The 16728-nt window shown below is 44.0% G+C and overlaps 1 protein-coding gene across 1 annotated transcript in view; it reads right to left on the bottom strand.

Annotated features, from left to right (window-relative positions):
- The window catches only part of SAFB2 (scaffold attachment factor B2), a 33202-nt gene that overhangs the window by 15002 nt on the left and 1472 nt on the right, over positions 1 to 16728 (bottom strand). The window contains exons 3-11 of the mRNA XM_082836823.1: positions 12501 to 12565; positions 12208 to 12415; positions 10216 to 10274; positions 9341 to 9368; positions 7922 to 8432; positions 7450 to 7499; positions 6820 to 6920; positions 1929 to 2078; positions 1730 to 1842 (exon numbers count right to left, since the gene is read on the bottom strand). Coding sequence (XP_082692949.1) covers positions 1730 to 1842; positions 1929 to 2078; positions 6820 to 6920; positions 7450 to 7499; positions 7922 to 8432; positions 9341 to 9368; positions 10216 to 10274; positions 12208 to 12415; positions 12501 to 12565 — 1285 coding nt within the window. The remainder of the gene's footprint in view (positions 1 to 1729; positions 1843 to 1928; positions 2079 to 6819; positions 6921 to 7449; positions 7500 to 7921; positions 8433 to 9340; positions 9369 to 10215; positions 10275 to 12207; positions 12416 to 12500; positions 12566 to 16728) is intronic.

A 16728-nucleotide genomic window follows, 5' to 3' on the forward strand; every position in this document is an offset into this window, starting at 1 on the left:
TAAGCTCATCACCCAATTAAGCAGCCCTGCGCTGGGGTAGCCACCCCCTGCTCGCCTCAGGCCCGGCGCTGCTCCTTTCTGAGCTGTCTCTCCTTCCACACAGAGCACAGACCTCACAGCATCGTTCCAGGGGCTGCGGAAACCACACACGCTAACTAGTGATTACACCCCCTTCCTTTCCCCATAAACATATCTCACTTTTGTGATCAGAAAATCAACATATGAAATGCATCTCGAGGTGCTAAGAACACCAAGAACTCCCAAGAGCTCCCCATGTTCCCCCAGTACAGGTTTTTAGCACTATCAACAGGATGTGTCTCTTTGGAGAAGCTGCCAATAAAATTACGATCTCACCCCTAAATACAAAAAAGCTAATCTGACATGCATTTCTCCTGGGTTTACAAATTCCAATTTGGCTACAACGAAGATGGCTAAGTACATCTTTAAAAACCAAGTTTAGGGCTTCCCTGATGGCGCAGTGGTTGAGAGTCAGCCTGCCGATGCAGGGGACACGGGTTCGTGCCCCGGTCCGGGAGGATCCCACATGCCGCGGAGCGGCTGGGCCCGTGAGCCATGGCCGCTGAGCCTGCGCGTCCGGAGCCTGTGCTCCGCAACGGGAGAGGCCACAACAGTGAGAGGCCCGCATACCGCAGAAAACAAAAACAAAAACCAAGTTTAACTTATGAATGTAATGCCCACAGTCATGTTTATTTAACTATAAATTTTCTTACGTTTAAAAAAAAAACAGAAAAACTGAATTACAGTGAGACTGACATTCTCAGCAAGATTCAATTTTTAGGGTGTGAGTGGACCTAGAAATGAAAATAACCTGTGCTGACAATACAAACTCAACATCAACTATGCATTCTGAGAATAGCACCCTGTCAGGCCCGTCAACAAAGTCTACCTTCTCAAAAAAGATAAACCTACAATTTTGATAAAAGTATCAATGGGAAATGCTTGCTTTTGAAAGATCTGTCCCTGTTTTCATCTTGATTAAAGATGCAAATCACCTCCTTTATAAAGGTAGTCTCTCAGACCTGTGGTTCCCAAACTATGGTGCCAAGGTACACCAGGATGGGTGAACTCACAACTGCCCTGGGATATTTTAAATTTCTGAGGGAAACAAAGAAATACTATCTGCCAGACAACACGTCAACTACTAGCTTGTGGTCACTCGTTTCGATATTAGATCAGGCTACATTCCTTTGGATGAAACTGTCTTTGCAAAGCTGGGCTTCTGCAGTTGCTGTGATAAAATACAAGATTTACAAGGATCAATGTGGACCAGGAAATGATTCCAAGGTTTGAGAGGCCATGCAAGAGCTTAGAATGTCAAGAATGAAGTAAAAATACAGCTGACCCTTGAAAAGCATGGGGATTGGGGAGCCGACCCTCCACAGTCGAAAATCCACATGTAACTTCATAATCGGCTCTCCCTATCCGCGGTTCCACACCTGCAGGTTCAACCAACTCTGCACCTGTAGTACTGTAGTATTTACTCCTGAAAAAACTGCCCGTGTGAGCGGACCTGAGCAGTTCAAACCCGTGTTGTTCAAACATCTTTCAGTCTGTGTTATTTTTTCAACAGATTACTAACTTGCTTGGACATAAATACTAAGCGGCAGCAAGATGCCAAAAACCACCCAAGATGTAAATAAGGAGCTGGTGACCCTGTGGCTGCCACCTGCCCTCCTCTGAAGAGAAAGGTTTTAAAAAAGCACTTTACTTTTCAACTTTGATCTCCACAGAATGATGTCTGTCAACATTAGACAATTTTTCCTTCTTCACTTCACATTCTTTTCTGTCAGACAGCTTTTTCCCAGCAGGTTCGTTTTTGGCCTAAAATACAACACAGACAGAAACAGGTTAGGGACCAGGTCTTCTGGCCTGTGAGCTCTGAGTTACAGCAGCAAGAACAGCCTCACCTTCTCAACAGAGATCATTCTTCCATGAAGCTCAGTTCTGTGGAGATGGCTGATACACTTTGTGGCCTCATCGGACGTTGACATGGTGACAAACCCGTAGCATCGGGCCCCGGGACTGCGGGCATTGGTCACCACTTTGGCTCCAACAACCTTTGTGAGAAAAGGGTACTCTTATTTTCTCATGCAAATAACCACACTACGTATCAAGAACTGCTAGCAGTTAACTGATCATCAGAATCATTTCCACTTGTTTTTACTGCTCTGAAAATTGTTGTTCTTCGTAACAAGTTATTAAAGTGATTCTAATAAATCCTGACCTATCAAAATACAACTGCTTCTAAGATCAGCCCTCACAGTGACAAAATACAAACAAGAAAAGCTAAAGACAGACTTCATTAACCACGACCTGTTAATTAATCAAAAGTCCTTCCCACTCAGACCTTTTTCTCCAATTCGACTGTTCCCATGGAAAGCTACGGGGATGCTGACTCAGAAACGCACCCCAATTCGTGCAGGTCCGGGCTGAGAACAGCTCTGATGTGATGCAGAGAGGGCTTCCGCTTCCAGCCAGGACAGAGTACCAAGCAGTTACCCTCCTGCCGCCTGAAACTAAAAACCCGGAGGAAATGTGGGCAACAAGGGTTTTCAGACACTGGACAGCAGGCCGCATAGGATGGTGACCCCTGCAAGGGGGTAACGCCCGAGGGGTGTCTCCTATGACTGCCCTGGCACACCACCTAGAAGTTCCAGCCAGCAACAGGGAGGAGGGAGTGAGGGGCAGCATCCCTGAACAGACAGAGCTCAGAGTCAGAGGAGATGAAGGCAGCAAGCAATCAGAATACCACAGAGGAGAGGGCTGCCCACAACCGTGCACTTGTGTGAGGTGACCACCCAGGCTAGACAGACACCCACCAGTAACGGGCAGAGGGAACAATCCCCTGGGCTCACTCAGGACCATAAACGGTTCACTGTTACCAGAGTGACCCCACCAGCCAGAGTGGAAGAGCCTGTAATTCCCGGGGACATGAGGCCGAGTACTCAGGAGTGGACAAAGCTGGCCAGAGTTAAAGGCTGCCCTAGCCTGACTGGTGAAGCCTAACAACAAGCCTCAGAAGGAGCAAGTGACTGAACTGTGACCCAGCAAACACGCAAAGACATTTATGGGGACACAGGAAGGACCAGCACCCAACAAGGTGAAAGTTATCACGTGGCATCAAAGACAACGAGGCTAGCTAGCCAAGGGGCAGGAAAACAGGGCTCTAGCACAGAAAAGGACAAAGTCAATAGAAATGTCACAATGACAGAACTAGTGAACAAGGAGGGCCGTATCCTGTACGTTCCAGAAGGCAGAGCAACAACTGAGCACGTCAGGTAAGCACATGGAAGATGTTTAAAAATACCCAAACCGAATTTCTGAAAAAGACTACACCAGATGGGCCTGAGGACAGACATGACAAAAGAAAAAATTAGGGAACTTGAAGAGAAAAACCATTTGAAAAACCATTTGAAATGAAACTAAGAAAAAACAAAAACGAACCAGAGCAACAGCAGTATGTCCTCATGGGCACGGAGCACAGGAAAAAAACTTCGCCGACGAGACCAAAGCGCAGCAGCAGCAAACTTAACCGGTGGTAAAGCGAAATCGTGAAGGCAGCCAGAGGAAGACAAGACGCACGGACACTAAGGAGCAAAGGTGAGAATGACAGCCGGCTGGCTGGAGAGGACGCAAGCGAGAAGGAGCAGAGTGGCTATGCCACCTGGAGGAGAGCAGCCAACCTTGAATTCTATACCCAGCAAGACAAAGGCAAAGCAACAGCTTTCTCAGGCATGCATATGCCATGAGAATTCACCGTCCACAATGCTGCACTACAAGACATGTTTAAGGAGGAAGGAAAACAATACCCAGGGAGAACGTGGACAAACAAGAAGGAAGAAAAGAGCACCCCAAAATGGTAAATACACATGAGTAACTAAAAACCCACTTTTCTTTAAAAACAAAACAACTCACCAAAAAAAAGCCAATAATGCACTGTGTGCTTTATTAAATAGAAGTAAAACGTAAGATAACGTCACAAAGCCTGGAGGAGAAAATGGCAGTGCACTGCTGTAAGGCTCTCATACTACTTGGGAACTGGTATAATGAAGTCACTGGGAGATAGACTGTGATAAATCAAACAACACCTCGAGACAAATGAACCTGGAAATACAACACACCAAAATTATGAGATGCAGCAAAAGCAATCTAAGGGGAAAGTTCACAGAAATAAATGCCTACATCAAGAAACAAGAAAAATCTCCAATAAACCACCCAAGTTTACACCTCAAGGAACTAAAATAGAAACTAGTTACATAGACTAGATATAGCTAGTAAGGCAGAAATCATAAAAAAAACTATGCAATGCAAAATCAAGCAGATAAACAGGGACTTCCCTGGCAGTCCAGTGGTTAAGACTTCGCCTTCCAGGGACTCCCCTGCTGGCTCCGTGGTTAAGAATCCACCTGCCAACGCCGGGGACACAGATTTGATTGCTGGTCTGAGAAGATCCCACAAGCCGCGGAGCAACTAAGCCCGCGTGCTGCAACTACTGAAGCCTGCGCACCTAGAGCCTGTGCTCTGCAACAAGAGAAGCCACCACAATAAGCCCACACACCACAATGAAGAGTAGCCCCCACTTGCCACAACTAGAGAAAAGCCCACGCGCAGCAACGAAGACCCAACACAGCCAAAAATAAATTTAAAAACACCTAAACGTTTTAAAATGTTTTAAAAAAAGACTTCACCTCCCAAATCGGGGGTGTGGGTTCGATCCCTGGTCAGGGAGCTAAAATCCCACATGCCTCGCAGCCAAAAAACCAAAACATAAAACAGAAACAATACAGTAACAAATTCAATGAAGACTTTAAAAATGGTCCATATCAAAAAGAAAAAAGCAATCAGGTACAAGGAATCCAAGAAGAAACAGGACATATACAAAACACAGAGCAAGAGCACAGATTTAAACCCTACCATACCAGTGCTTCCGTTAAATGCAAACGTTCCCAGAGGACATTCAAAGACGTGAGGATTGGGATATACAAAAAGCCTGAGGCACAGGAGCCATGGCTTCTGGCTGTGACCTCCTCTGAACTCAGTGGGTCAACGTGAACAAGTGCTCTCCTCTCTCTGGACCTCAGTGTACCCAACTGTGAGATGGTGAGGGGGATACATGCTCCCTAGGATCCCTGCAGACCTTGACATTTTCACTTCTGCCTGAAGAAAGCCCCGATCTGTCCAAAGCACCCCATACAGGGCCAGAGCCTCTGCTGAGATGGATACAGATGTCAGTTTGCATATCAGAGACGAAGCTTTGCCTTCTTCCCTCTCCTCAATGAGAGGGCTGAGCTAATCATGGGGTCATTTGACCTTTCCATCAAACATTATCCTTATAAGGGCATCACTTCCGATGACAGATAAACCTAAGTGAGAGCAGATACCACAAAAAGCTCCCATGTTCCTGTCTGTGCCCTTCCCCTGCTTCCCATCCCCTGCTATCAAGCTCCTCACAGAAGCCTTTGTCTGCTCATCCACTTCCAGAGCCTTGTCCCGCTGCGGGGCCTTCCTAGGTCCTGTTGCTCTGGTCCAGAGCTGAGCTCCGAGGGCCAGGCAAACTAATCACGCAGCCCTTGGCCTAAATGTCACTTCCTCAGCGACGACTGCTGAACCTACTTCCCAAATCTAAATCAGGCCTTCCTACCACACACTGATGGCACACTGTAACCTTCAATATACTTATCATAACACGTTATGTATTTATTTCTTAAGCGATCTTCCACCAATGTAAGATCTATGATGTCAATACCCTTGTATCTGTTTGCTTTGGCTTTACAATCAGTGCCTGATTCTAAATAAGTGACTGAATAGGTTAGGGCTTAATAGTGTTCTACACCCTTTGGAATGCTTCTTCTGGGTCCTGTCTGCTCATTCCCTAACCCCTTCACTAACACTTAATTGGGGAACAAGGACCTGAGCCAAGGAATGACCTGGGCAGCCAGGATGACACAGATGCCAAACCTCTGCCTGGAATCCCTGCAACTTGCTGCCGCTGAGCGGTACCTCGCCTACTTCTCTCCTGAGGGTCACTCCCCACAGGCCCCCAGCAGGCCAGGGCAGTCGTTACGGCTTCTGATAAGACTATTTCACTACCTAGTTCCAAGACAACAGGATCATTCTTAAATGTTCCTCAGAAGGCTTCTGAACTGTATTACTTTCCTCCTGCTCCCATGACCAATATATCAGTTGATATATTAAAAAAAAAAACTTTTTAATTAACTTTATTTTTTTTTAATTTTTGGTCACGTGGCTTGTGGGATCTTAGTTCCCCAACCAGGGATCAAACCCACGCCCCCGGCAGTGAAAGCGGTGGAGTCCTAACCACTGGACCGCCAGGGAAGTCCCCAGTTGATTCATTTTTAAGCCACTGTCCTGTTCCAATTCTCAAACTATATACTTTAGATGGTAGACGATACATGGAGACCAACTCTTCACTTACCGTTAAGGGAATAAACCTCATCATGCCAGCTTCAAGTTTTGTACTGGCTAAAAGATAGTTTGTTCAAGAGAAGTTGGAAGCACAGCAGGGACATGTAGACTGTAGCTTTTACATACCTTCTCTGAGCAGCGTTCTACAAGCTGTCTACTCTGCCTGCCATCCACTCTCAACCAGGAAACAAGGCTTACTACCCACCACTGGCTGGGTCCCCCACCTTGGAGTTTTGGTTCTTGTTTGTTTTCCCCCAACCAGAAACAAGAACCAATACAATTAACAGCGAGTATGAAGTTTCTAAACTCTTAGATTTATTATATTTTAATGCCGAATCAAGGCACAATGACAGAAAGTCAAAGGGAGTGTACCTTTCCATATTTGCTGAAAAGGTTCTTCAGATCTGTCGCTCGAGTTGTGGAAGACAGTCCACTGACCCACAGATTCCTTCCAGAACTACTGCTGATTCGACCTGAAGCAGGAGGGAGATGATTATGCTTTACCTCAAGGCATAACAGTAAGCTCGACCATTCCTCCTAAGATGTAGCCCTCTCTTAAACCCTGATTAAATCCAGTCTCGACTCCTCTGAGTCAAGAATTTAATTACCGCCAACAAACTGGACAGAAGACGAAAAATCTGGATCACAGACACTGAGTTTTCTTACTCGAGGAATCATCACGTCTTGTCAGTTACAAACTGAAATGGCTTCAATGATCAGCTCTCAACCAAGATAGCATTTTCTAAAATTCTATTATTCCATAGGTGGACCTGTCCTGTAATAGGACTTTCACTATTCCATAAGCAATAATCACAACAAAGGCATAAAATACAGAAGCTCATCAACATTTAAAACTAGTCTCTCAAGATACCATTAGATGATTAATTCCAGTAATCCATAATAAAACCAACTACTGTATCCAAACTGTGGATACTTGCAGGCCCCTCCCTCCCAAAATAAGGGATCCGTAGATGGCTCCCTGCCATGTAAATTAAATCATACCTTTTTCATCTTTAATGATTGGCTTTATATCTTTTTCTTCCTTAAAAGAGCTAGAGACAAAAGTTAATGTTACTCGTACAGGCATAAAATGAAAGACAACTAAATCAAAGTATGATATGTGCTAAAACTGAATACCTACCAGAAAATTAGTCTGAAATAAAATTTTAACAGCACCTTTACAAGCTTATATTGGAAATCTGACCCCCCAAATACAATGGCAGATTCTTAAAAGTCAATTCGATTTAGCTGAAGATAACACTTAACAATTTAAGAGCACAACCAGAGTAGGTTGAGAAAAACAAAAGGAATTGAAATCACCCATTAAAAATACACAAAGAGAAATAAAACTTTAGAAGTAAACTACAATTGCATCAGTCTGGCTGGCCAATTGCAGAAACAACAGCTTATGTGTGTCATTAAACGACCAATGAAAAGGAGATAGCGTCTGGTCTAAAACTGAGAAAAAACAAACCTCATTTTCTGATCAGCGCCCTCACTGGCTGAGGACTCTTTAGGAGCCGGAGGGACTTCATTACAAGCTTCAAAAGCAAACTTCTTCACGTCTTCTTTGCTATCCCTGGGGTCTGGGCTTGAGGCTTCCGGGGGCGCTTCCGAGGCCTCCTCGCTACAGGCTTCCGTGTGCTCTGAGGCTTTACTACTCTGCTCAACTGGCTTCTCTAGCCCTACAGGCTCACAGTCCGTCCTCTCGCCATCGCCTGTCTGCTCCACGGGCTCCCTTTTCACTACCGCTAACAGGGTGTCTGCCTTGCTCGACTGAGCTTGTGCTGTTGACTCGCTGGCCAAATCTAAATCACCCTCCTCCGGATGGGCGCTGTCAAAAAGGTCCTCTTCCTCCGCAAGCTTTCTGTCTGGCCCCACGCTACTTGTTTCCTGTGCAAATGGCTGCTCCAGCTCGGAACCTTCTTCTTTTACTGGCTCAGATTTACAAGTTTCCCCCAAAATGTCGAGTATTTTCTCATTTTCTACGGATTTAACAGGAATAGAATGGCACAAGGTTTAATTACCAGGGAAATAAAGCAATCACAAATGTGGAACTGGCACGGCTGCCACACTAACACGAAGAGAACTGCTAGCTACACAGAGATTGGAAAACCCGCGGGTACACAAAGTTACACTGGTTACACTACCTGCGCTCCAACCGCCTGCGAGAGCAAGCCTCTACGCTACGTGGAAGAGAAAAGGCCCCACAGGTTTAAACACCTACAACCGTGTGGCTGCTTCTCGACAGTCTTCATGCTTCTGTTCAAGTCTGGGTCTTCGACTTATTTTTCCAATGTCCAAGGTGTTCAATCGAACGCAACCACCATTCAAGGACAGCTCAATTTCCAAATTTCTTTGAAATTCTTTGAACGGAACAGTCCAACAGGAAAACCAGAAACTTCCGCCGGCAGGAGATAAACGCAGTCCAGAAGGGGAACAACACGTTGGAAATTTTCATGAAGAAAACTGTTTCCTCTTCTGGAATCCAGTCACTTCTCAGGCTATAAGTGCCCTGACCACTGCTTTATCCTGCCTTAACTGCATTAATCAAAATGACTGCAGCAAATATCACAAGATCTGTTTCATGTGTAGAAACACATGGAAGAATCGTGGGGTTGGGGGGAATTACTTAAATGCCACTGTACGTGGTTAGAGAGATGAAAGTAATCACTACATCTCACCAAATGTATTTGACCTCCAGAAACCAGAACGGTACTTCCACAGATCTGGTGATATGAATGGGTTTCCAATCTCTGATCCTTGTACGATCTGGATTGTCCACCATTAAAATAATTTACAACACCATAAACAACTTAAAATATATAGACAGCTTAAAAAATACAGTGGGAAAACTTTCAAACCATAACTGTTGTGTCTCTCTTATCAGTACCTGGCTCCAATAGAGGTTCTTCAATATCCTATTGAAAAGGAAAGACAAAGAAAATCCACAAAACACTTTAAAAATCGGACAAATTCCCCTAGCAGATACAACTTTCAATCAAGTATGAATAAATGCTTGTTCCAAACAAGTTTCTCCACTCAAAACAAAGTATTCCATTCTACAATAATTCAATGACAAGTTCACTGTGTTGGTTTCTCCCCAGCAAAAGCAGACAGGTAGCAATAATATTAGCCCATCCCATTCCCCCCTTGGAGTTGGGCTCTGCAGCTGGCAACGACTCCCATGGTCCAGGCAGAGGTCACACACATGGCCGCTGCTTTACACATCACACCGGATTTGAAAAAAATGTATTTCTCCCAACGCAGAACTGTATCAACAAAAGACTTCTCCACCCTGCTGAACACCTCTCCCTAACTCCCCCTGGACGGAAGACAAAGGCTCCTGGACACTGGCAGTCAGACCCACCTGTCTCTGCAGCCCCACCCCCGCCCTGCGTTCTCCATCCCTACAATGCACCACCCCCTCCTGCCCCAGAGTCTTCTTCCCCTTCACCTGGCTACCTCGACTGGCCTGTCAGACCTCAATTTGAACACAAAGGACTTCCTCTGGGAAGCCCTCTCATGGTTTTGTAACTCAATCACCCAAACTTCTACTTTCTAGTTACACTCACTGGTCATAAACACCACGCCCACTAGGCTGCAAACCCTGACACTGACAATTTGGCTCAACCTCTTATCTCCAGCACCCAGCTCAGGACCGATGCTCAATGAATTGTTCACACACCCACACCCACACTCTTTTCCACTATGGAAAATTAACCACTCATGTCAGCTTTCCAGCCACAGAACCAGGTAGTAACCTACCGGAGGCACTTTGAAGTCCAATGTTGAAGCATCCAGAGTGTTCTCAAAGCCCTCCCCATCTACCTGAAAGACAAAATGCAAGACTACTTTGTGGAGACAGAATTATGAATGCCAAGGCCTACACCTCACCAGTTTCCAGGCCACCTACACATCTATTTCCTGCACAATGCCTACCGCCATCTGCAAGCCCACTGCTGAATCACAGCAGCCCCCCTTACCCACAAGGGATATGCTCGCAAAGCCCCAATGGATGTCTAAAACTTCAGCCAGCGCCAGACCCCACATACACTGTGTTTTTTCCTACACTGGCAGGCAGGTAACATATATAGCATGGATAACTGGACAAAGGGATAATTCCCGTCCCGGCAGGATGGCGCAAGGTTTTGCACGCTACTCAGAACGGTATGCGATTAAAAACTTAGGAAGTTTATTTCATTTAATATTTTTAGACCCGGTTGACTGTGGGTAACTGAAACCTCAGAAAGCAAATCCATGGGTGAGTGGGGGGGGGGGGCTACAGTATTCAGTTTATCACCTGCCTCCCGGCCCCCAGGCCCACTCCAGGACTAGGTGGTACCAGCAACTCTGACAGAGGCTCACAGAGGGCTGGCGCTCTGTCCACACTGGCCAAATGAATGAACGAGCAAATTCATTTCCCAGGCAGTTTCCACACACTAGTGGTCAGCATACACCACCCAGCCACAGAATTTCCAAAGCTGAACTCAAAAGGAAAATGAACTTTTGCACTCCTCCGATTTCACTTGGTAGCGATGCTTTTCAAATAACAATAGGGAATTCCCTGGCAGTCCAGTGGTTAGAACTCCACACTTTCAGTGCCAAGGGCACGGGTTTGATCCCTGGTCAGGGAACTAAGATCCCGCAAACCACGCAGCTTCGCCAAAAAAAAAAAAGATAAAATAACAATAACTGGGCACTTTCTTCTAGAGTACTTTGTATAAAACAAACATTTAACTTGACTGTTCTCTCTTTTTATTATCTACTATACAAAAAAAACCTGGTATCCTAAAGGTTATTAAGTTAGAAAACCTTTTAACTTTTTAAGTGAAATATAAAAATACTCCTCCCCACGTACTTTTTTCTTTTTCTGGGTTTGGATGTTTCCATTAACCAAGAAGTTAGAAGCCAAGTCCATTCTATGGAAATAATTCACACACAACAGAATCTCACTGAGAGGACAAATCAAAGCTCACTGCCTAACCTAGGCTGAGCTGTGGTGATAACGTGAAATTTGTGACTTTTGACCTTTAAGGTTTAAAGTTCAGTCCTACAAGGGCACTTTTCCTTCCAATTTAAAGCTAGAATGCCTTAAATAAAACCAAACTAAGATGACTGGGCACGCCAAGGTGGTGAGATTAAACTGGCAATAAGTTCTAGGAGGGCTACGAGAGAGCTCTATGGCAACAGATGACAAGTGAGAAGCTGGGAAAGCGACACCGGCAACAGAATTAAAGCCCTCCCTTATACACGAGAAGTTAATAGTGGATTCCTTTAATTGGAGGGGTTCTTCTGGGGGGACAAATACTTTTCTTCACTGTATTTCACATCTTTTTAATATAACTGTCTAAATTTATATATGGAATACATCTTTAAAATATCAACAGGATTATCTGGATGGCGAGATTATGAACTGGTTTTTTCTTACCTTTCTATAGTTTTTTTTAAACCCTTTTTCTTTTTAAGGAAAATACTTTTTATCTACAGTGTCAACCTCTCATTCTGTAACTTATGCTAAGAGAAGTGTCTCCTACCCAATTATAAAAATATCCTCCAACATACAGAAAAGTTATCCGTTAATTAACATCTGACCTATGTGGAGTTTAAATGGATATAATTTACCTCAAGGTTTAGACACCGAATTAAGTGTTTGTTTATGGTGACTGGTGATTTAGCTGCGTGCTCTGGCTCTGACAAAGAGCACATAAGCAGCGAGGAGCCCCAGGGCTGCAGCGCGCTGTACTGCATCTGCGTTACCTACAGAGTGTCCTGTGAACTGAGCTGGGAGCTCCCTCAGCTGCACAGCCACGTAGTCTTTGCTCTCGCATAGGGACTCGAGAATGCTGTCAGCGCCATCCTCCCCGAAGTCTGGAGCACCGCTATTCTCGACTTCGGTTTCTTCTAACACGTTAACGTCCATCATGTCAATATTCTGCAAACTCTCCAAACTTGCTTCCATGTCCTCCTGTAATGAGGAACGAAAGGTGTCAGCGACCAGGCGGACCAGAATGCGGAGCTCCTGCCGCCATCTCGGCTGTGATGCCACATACCTGCCCGTCTCTGGAATCTTCTTCCAGGCCATTGTCTTCTGTGCCTTCCTCCTCCGTCTTTTGTCCTAATTACAGAATAATTTTTCAATCAGACAACATTCAGGTTCTGGCCTCATAATTAGTTTATGCAGGATGACACAGCTCAATCTTGGTGAGAACATGTTATAGGGAAGCTAAATGTGCCTGTTCTTCTATCATGTATAGTTCTGTCTCAACTGGAACATAAAAATCTAGGATTTCTGTAACACTATCAAAGTATTTTGACTTTGCACAAAATATTCAAAAGCTTCAAAAGATTTCAAAACCACTCCAAACTAAGACTAACATCCCTAAAGAAAAATGAGCAAAGGATAAACATAGGCATTTCCCAATGAGTAAATTAAAAAATGTAATGTCCATATAGCACCCAAAGAACTGCAACCTAAGAGAGCGAGCCCAACGACGGACCTGCTGGTTCCCCTTCACTCCACCCACTGTAAGCAGGCCCCCTGCCTTCCGTCATTCTTCAGCCCAGGAACTCTTTTTTTGCTCAAGGCAAAAAGGCAAAGGCTACCATAAAGTCAATTTTCACCCTGAGTTCTGTGAACGCAAAGGGACTATTGAGAGTTATGTTAGGTATTCTTAATGGGGCTGCAAGGGAAGGAGAGTGGAAACTTCTAGACTCAGAAAGGTAAAATCTTTGGGCTCCCTATGTAACAACAGCCTTAAAAATATACATACCTTCATCCTGGAATTCCCCTTAGGATGTGCACTAAAATGTCTGACAAGGAATTCAAAACAAAGGTTACTTATTCTATGGAGTGCATACAGACTAAATATCCCAAAGGGAAGCAAATTATGGCATGTTATGCTCAAATGTGGGATGCCAGTATGGGGAGTCAGGGCGGGCGTGGGCTGTAGTGCGGCGATGTTTGAAGACATTTTGGTGTTATGACTGGCAGTGCTACTAGCATGTAGTGGACAGTGGCCAGGGATGCTGTGCAGCACACGGTAACACACAGGACAGCACCCTACCACAAAGCACTCAATTCAAATTGCCAACAGTGCCGAGTCTGCAAAACCCTGTGGCATACCACACACTTTGCAACTTGAAAAAGAAAAAATTATGCCTTTAAAGACCATTTAATGATACGGAAAAATGTCCACAAAGTTACCACATAGATCTACTCATTAAAATGCACGTGGATATTTTATACACGCAAGTGTGAAGACGCAGTGGTAGAACATACAAATGGATATGGCTAAGGCAATCCATCAACTGCGGTTAAAACACTGAGCAGTAAGAGCTACTTTCATTTTCACTTCTATAATTTTTTAAAAAGAGAAAATTAAACGCAAGAAACCTCAATCTTTATTTTATTGAAGTTTAGTTGATTTATTGATTTTGCTGTAACAGCAAAGTGATTCAGTTATACATATACCTTCTTTTTCATATTCTTTTCCATTATGGTTTATCACAGGACATTGCATACAGCTCCCTGGGCTATACGTTAGGACCTGTTGTTCATCCATCCTGTATATGATACACTGCATCTGTTAACCCCAAATTCCCATTCCATCCCTCCCCTAACCTCCCCCGCCCCCCAACCACAAGTCTGTTCTCTCTGTGAGTCTGAAGAAACCTCAATCTTTGATTAAAGATGCCAACTGCAATGTCTACACTTGTTATCTCGTTTGCCATTATTATCAGTGATTACTCAAAAAATATAGTTTTATTACACGTTGGGCACCGTGCTCTTCGCATTATTTAATACTCCCCACAATGCTAGCAGGTTTATTATCTGAATTTGATGCAAGAATTTCGCTCTGCTCCAAAGCTGCGACTCAAAAACTCAGCTGTACCACCTCCCATTATATCTAAACCCTGAATATCCTTTTAAAATATGCTGTTTAAAAATGTTTGATAATTGCACCCAATTTCTAGGCCTCAAATAGTAGCCTGCAGTACCCACAAAGAATGTAAATAGAAGAGAGGCAGCCCAAAAAGCCTCATCAAAAAGCACCCTAAGTGGGAGTGACAATGAGACAAATGCTGGGCAGACAGGCTACACCCAAATCCCAAGGGCCTGCTCTTGGCTGACTAAAAGCTGAAGGGTGGAGGGGAACGGGACAGCAGACAGGCACAGACACCAGAAAATCAAATTTTAACCCCAAATGTAACCTCATTCAAAATTTTAATCTTTCAAAACGCACCCACAGTTTTCAGCAATTTTGCGCATTTAGATCAGCTGGGTAAAGGACCCCTGTTCCTACTTACAATGAAACTTAAAAAATTCAGCTACTTTTCACTTTTGAAAGGCAGTGGTTACTCATGAATTCCCAGATTTAGTCCAACTTTGTGGCAGACTCTGGAAACCAACTGGTTGATTCCTATTAATCTCAAGGACCTAATTTCAACCAGGCCACCATGAGGACCTAGCACTTCATATAATTAACCATGTGCCCACACGCCTCCAAAGGACACACCAACTCTACAATTTGCAGGAGCTATCCTCTGCCCCAGGACCTCACCCACCTGTTTCTTCCTTGAAGGGGAAGGGACCAGTGCCTTTTAAATCCGAAATCCCAGCAACAGCTACCTGTACTGGTACAAACACTCTCTTTACACCAATGGAAGTAACTATTATCGAGGCTTTTCTGACAAAATGCTAACTCCAAGTAGCTTTGATTTGACTTATGCTTTAACCCAGACATTCAGACGTCTATTTGAAGCACTCAGCTCAGGTTTAGTTTTTCTAATGATTCAAAGATCCCCATAGAAGCCAAGAACGTTTTGATTAGTAGGGCTTGAACCTCACGGTTTTAAATGAGCATCTACACAAAAAAAGTTCTAAACGATTATCAAGTTGTGTCAACTATTCAAAACCAAACTTTCAGATCACTGGTAACTTGATGGCAAAGTACAAAGAGGTATTTGTATGTTTCCTGCTACAGACCCATCCCTCACGATCTGTATTTGTTTGGACGGTCAGTGTTTATAGCTGAAATACAGACAGTTTCACAAGCAGTAAACACACACCAATGTTTTAGACTTCAATTCCTTATGTAACCTAACTCAAAAATTTAACTTTTCAAAACACGTGCACAAGATTTAAACAGATGAGTTCTGGAAAAGTTGTTCTGCTAAAACAGCTGTTAAAAACATAAACTGAAGTTGTTGAAAATGCTACAAGGTCATTTCATTTTACTTTCTAAGCAGCTGTCTCCCATTGCCTGAATTGAGCACTTCTTTAGGTGAATGGGACACATACAGCTGTGAGAATTTTTGTGCAGCAACCTTCAAGAAAATAAGCCTGTCATGTGGGAGTTTCAAATTACACTGTCCTTACCACAATAAAATCCGATAATGAGAGCGACAGCTAATGAGGTTCCGAAGTTTTATGGAAGTAAATCCTCCCCAAAATAAGTGCTATCAGCCATAAAAAATGGAGCACTGATGTATGTTACACCATGGATAAACCTTAAAAACATTATGCTCAGTGAAAGATACCAGACACAAGAAGCCACATGTTATATGATTCTATTTATATGAAATGTCCAGAATAGGCAAATCCTTAGAGAAAAAACCTCAATTAGATATTGCCGGGGGGGGGGAGGGGGGCGGCGGACATGGGAACTGACTGCTAATGGGCATGGGGGATTTCTCTTGGGGTGATAAAAATATTTTAGAATTAGAGAGTGGTGATGGTTGCATACCCTTGTAAATATACTGAAAAGCACAGCATTATACGCTTTAAATAATATGAGAATTTTACAGTATGTGAATTATATCTTGATTAAAAAAAAAAAATAAGTGTTAAAATGGGCTGGGTGCAAATACTCCGACAATCTATTCTGGACCCCAGAGAAGCTGGGTTCTGTTGGATCTCTGGTTGGTGTCATTTTCCTTGGTTTAAGGTGTAGTTTTTTGAACTAGGAAGGAAGCCAAGCAGGTGCATTTGGTTGCTCAGACCAGTTGGGGCAGCTTCCAGAGAGTGCCTTACTCTAGTTCTTTTTTAATCCCAACGACAAGAACCGTGAGGTTTTCAGTACGTATTTTAATTTTACCTGGCTACTCCTCCCCAGCACCCTGACATCCTTACACGTTAGGTGGTGGAAAAGCAAGCCTAACTGTTAGACGGAGAAGAATAAGGGCCGCTCTCCCGACCTGGAGGGCAGGAAGAATGCTAAACCACCAGTCCTCTACGCAAGTCCTCTCAAGGCAGAGGCCTCAAGCAGCAACAAGTTC

Source organism: Leucopleurus acutus (assembly GCF_964270905.1).
Source record: "Leucopleurus acutus genome assembly, chromosome: 3".
Taxonomy (NCBI): Eukaryota; Metazoa; Chordata; class Mammalia; order Artiodactyla; family Delphinidae; genus Leucopleurus; species Leucopleurus acutus.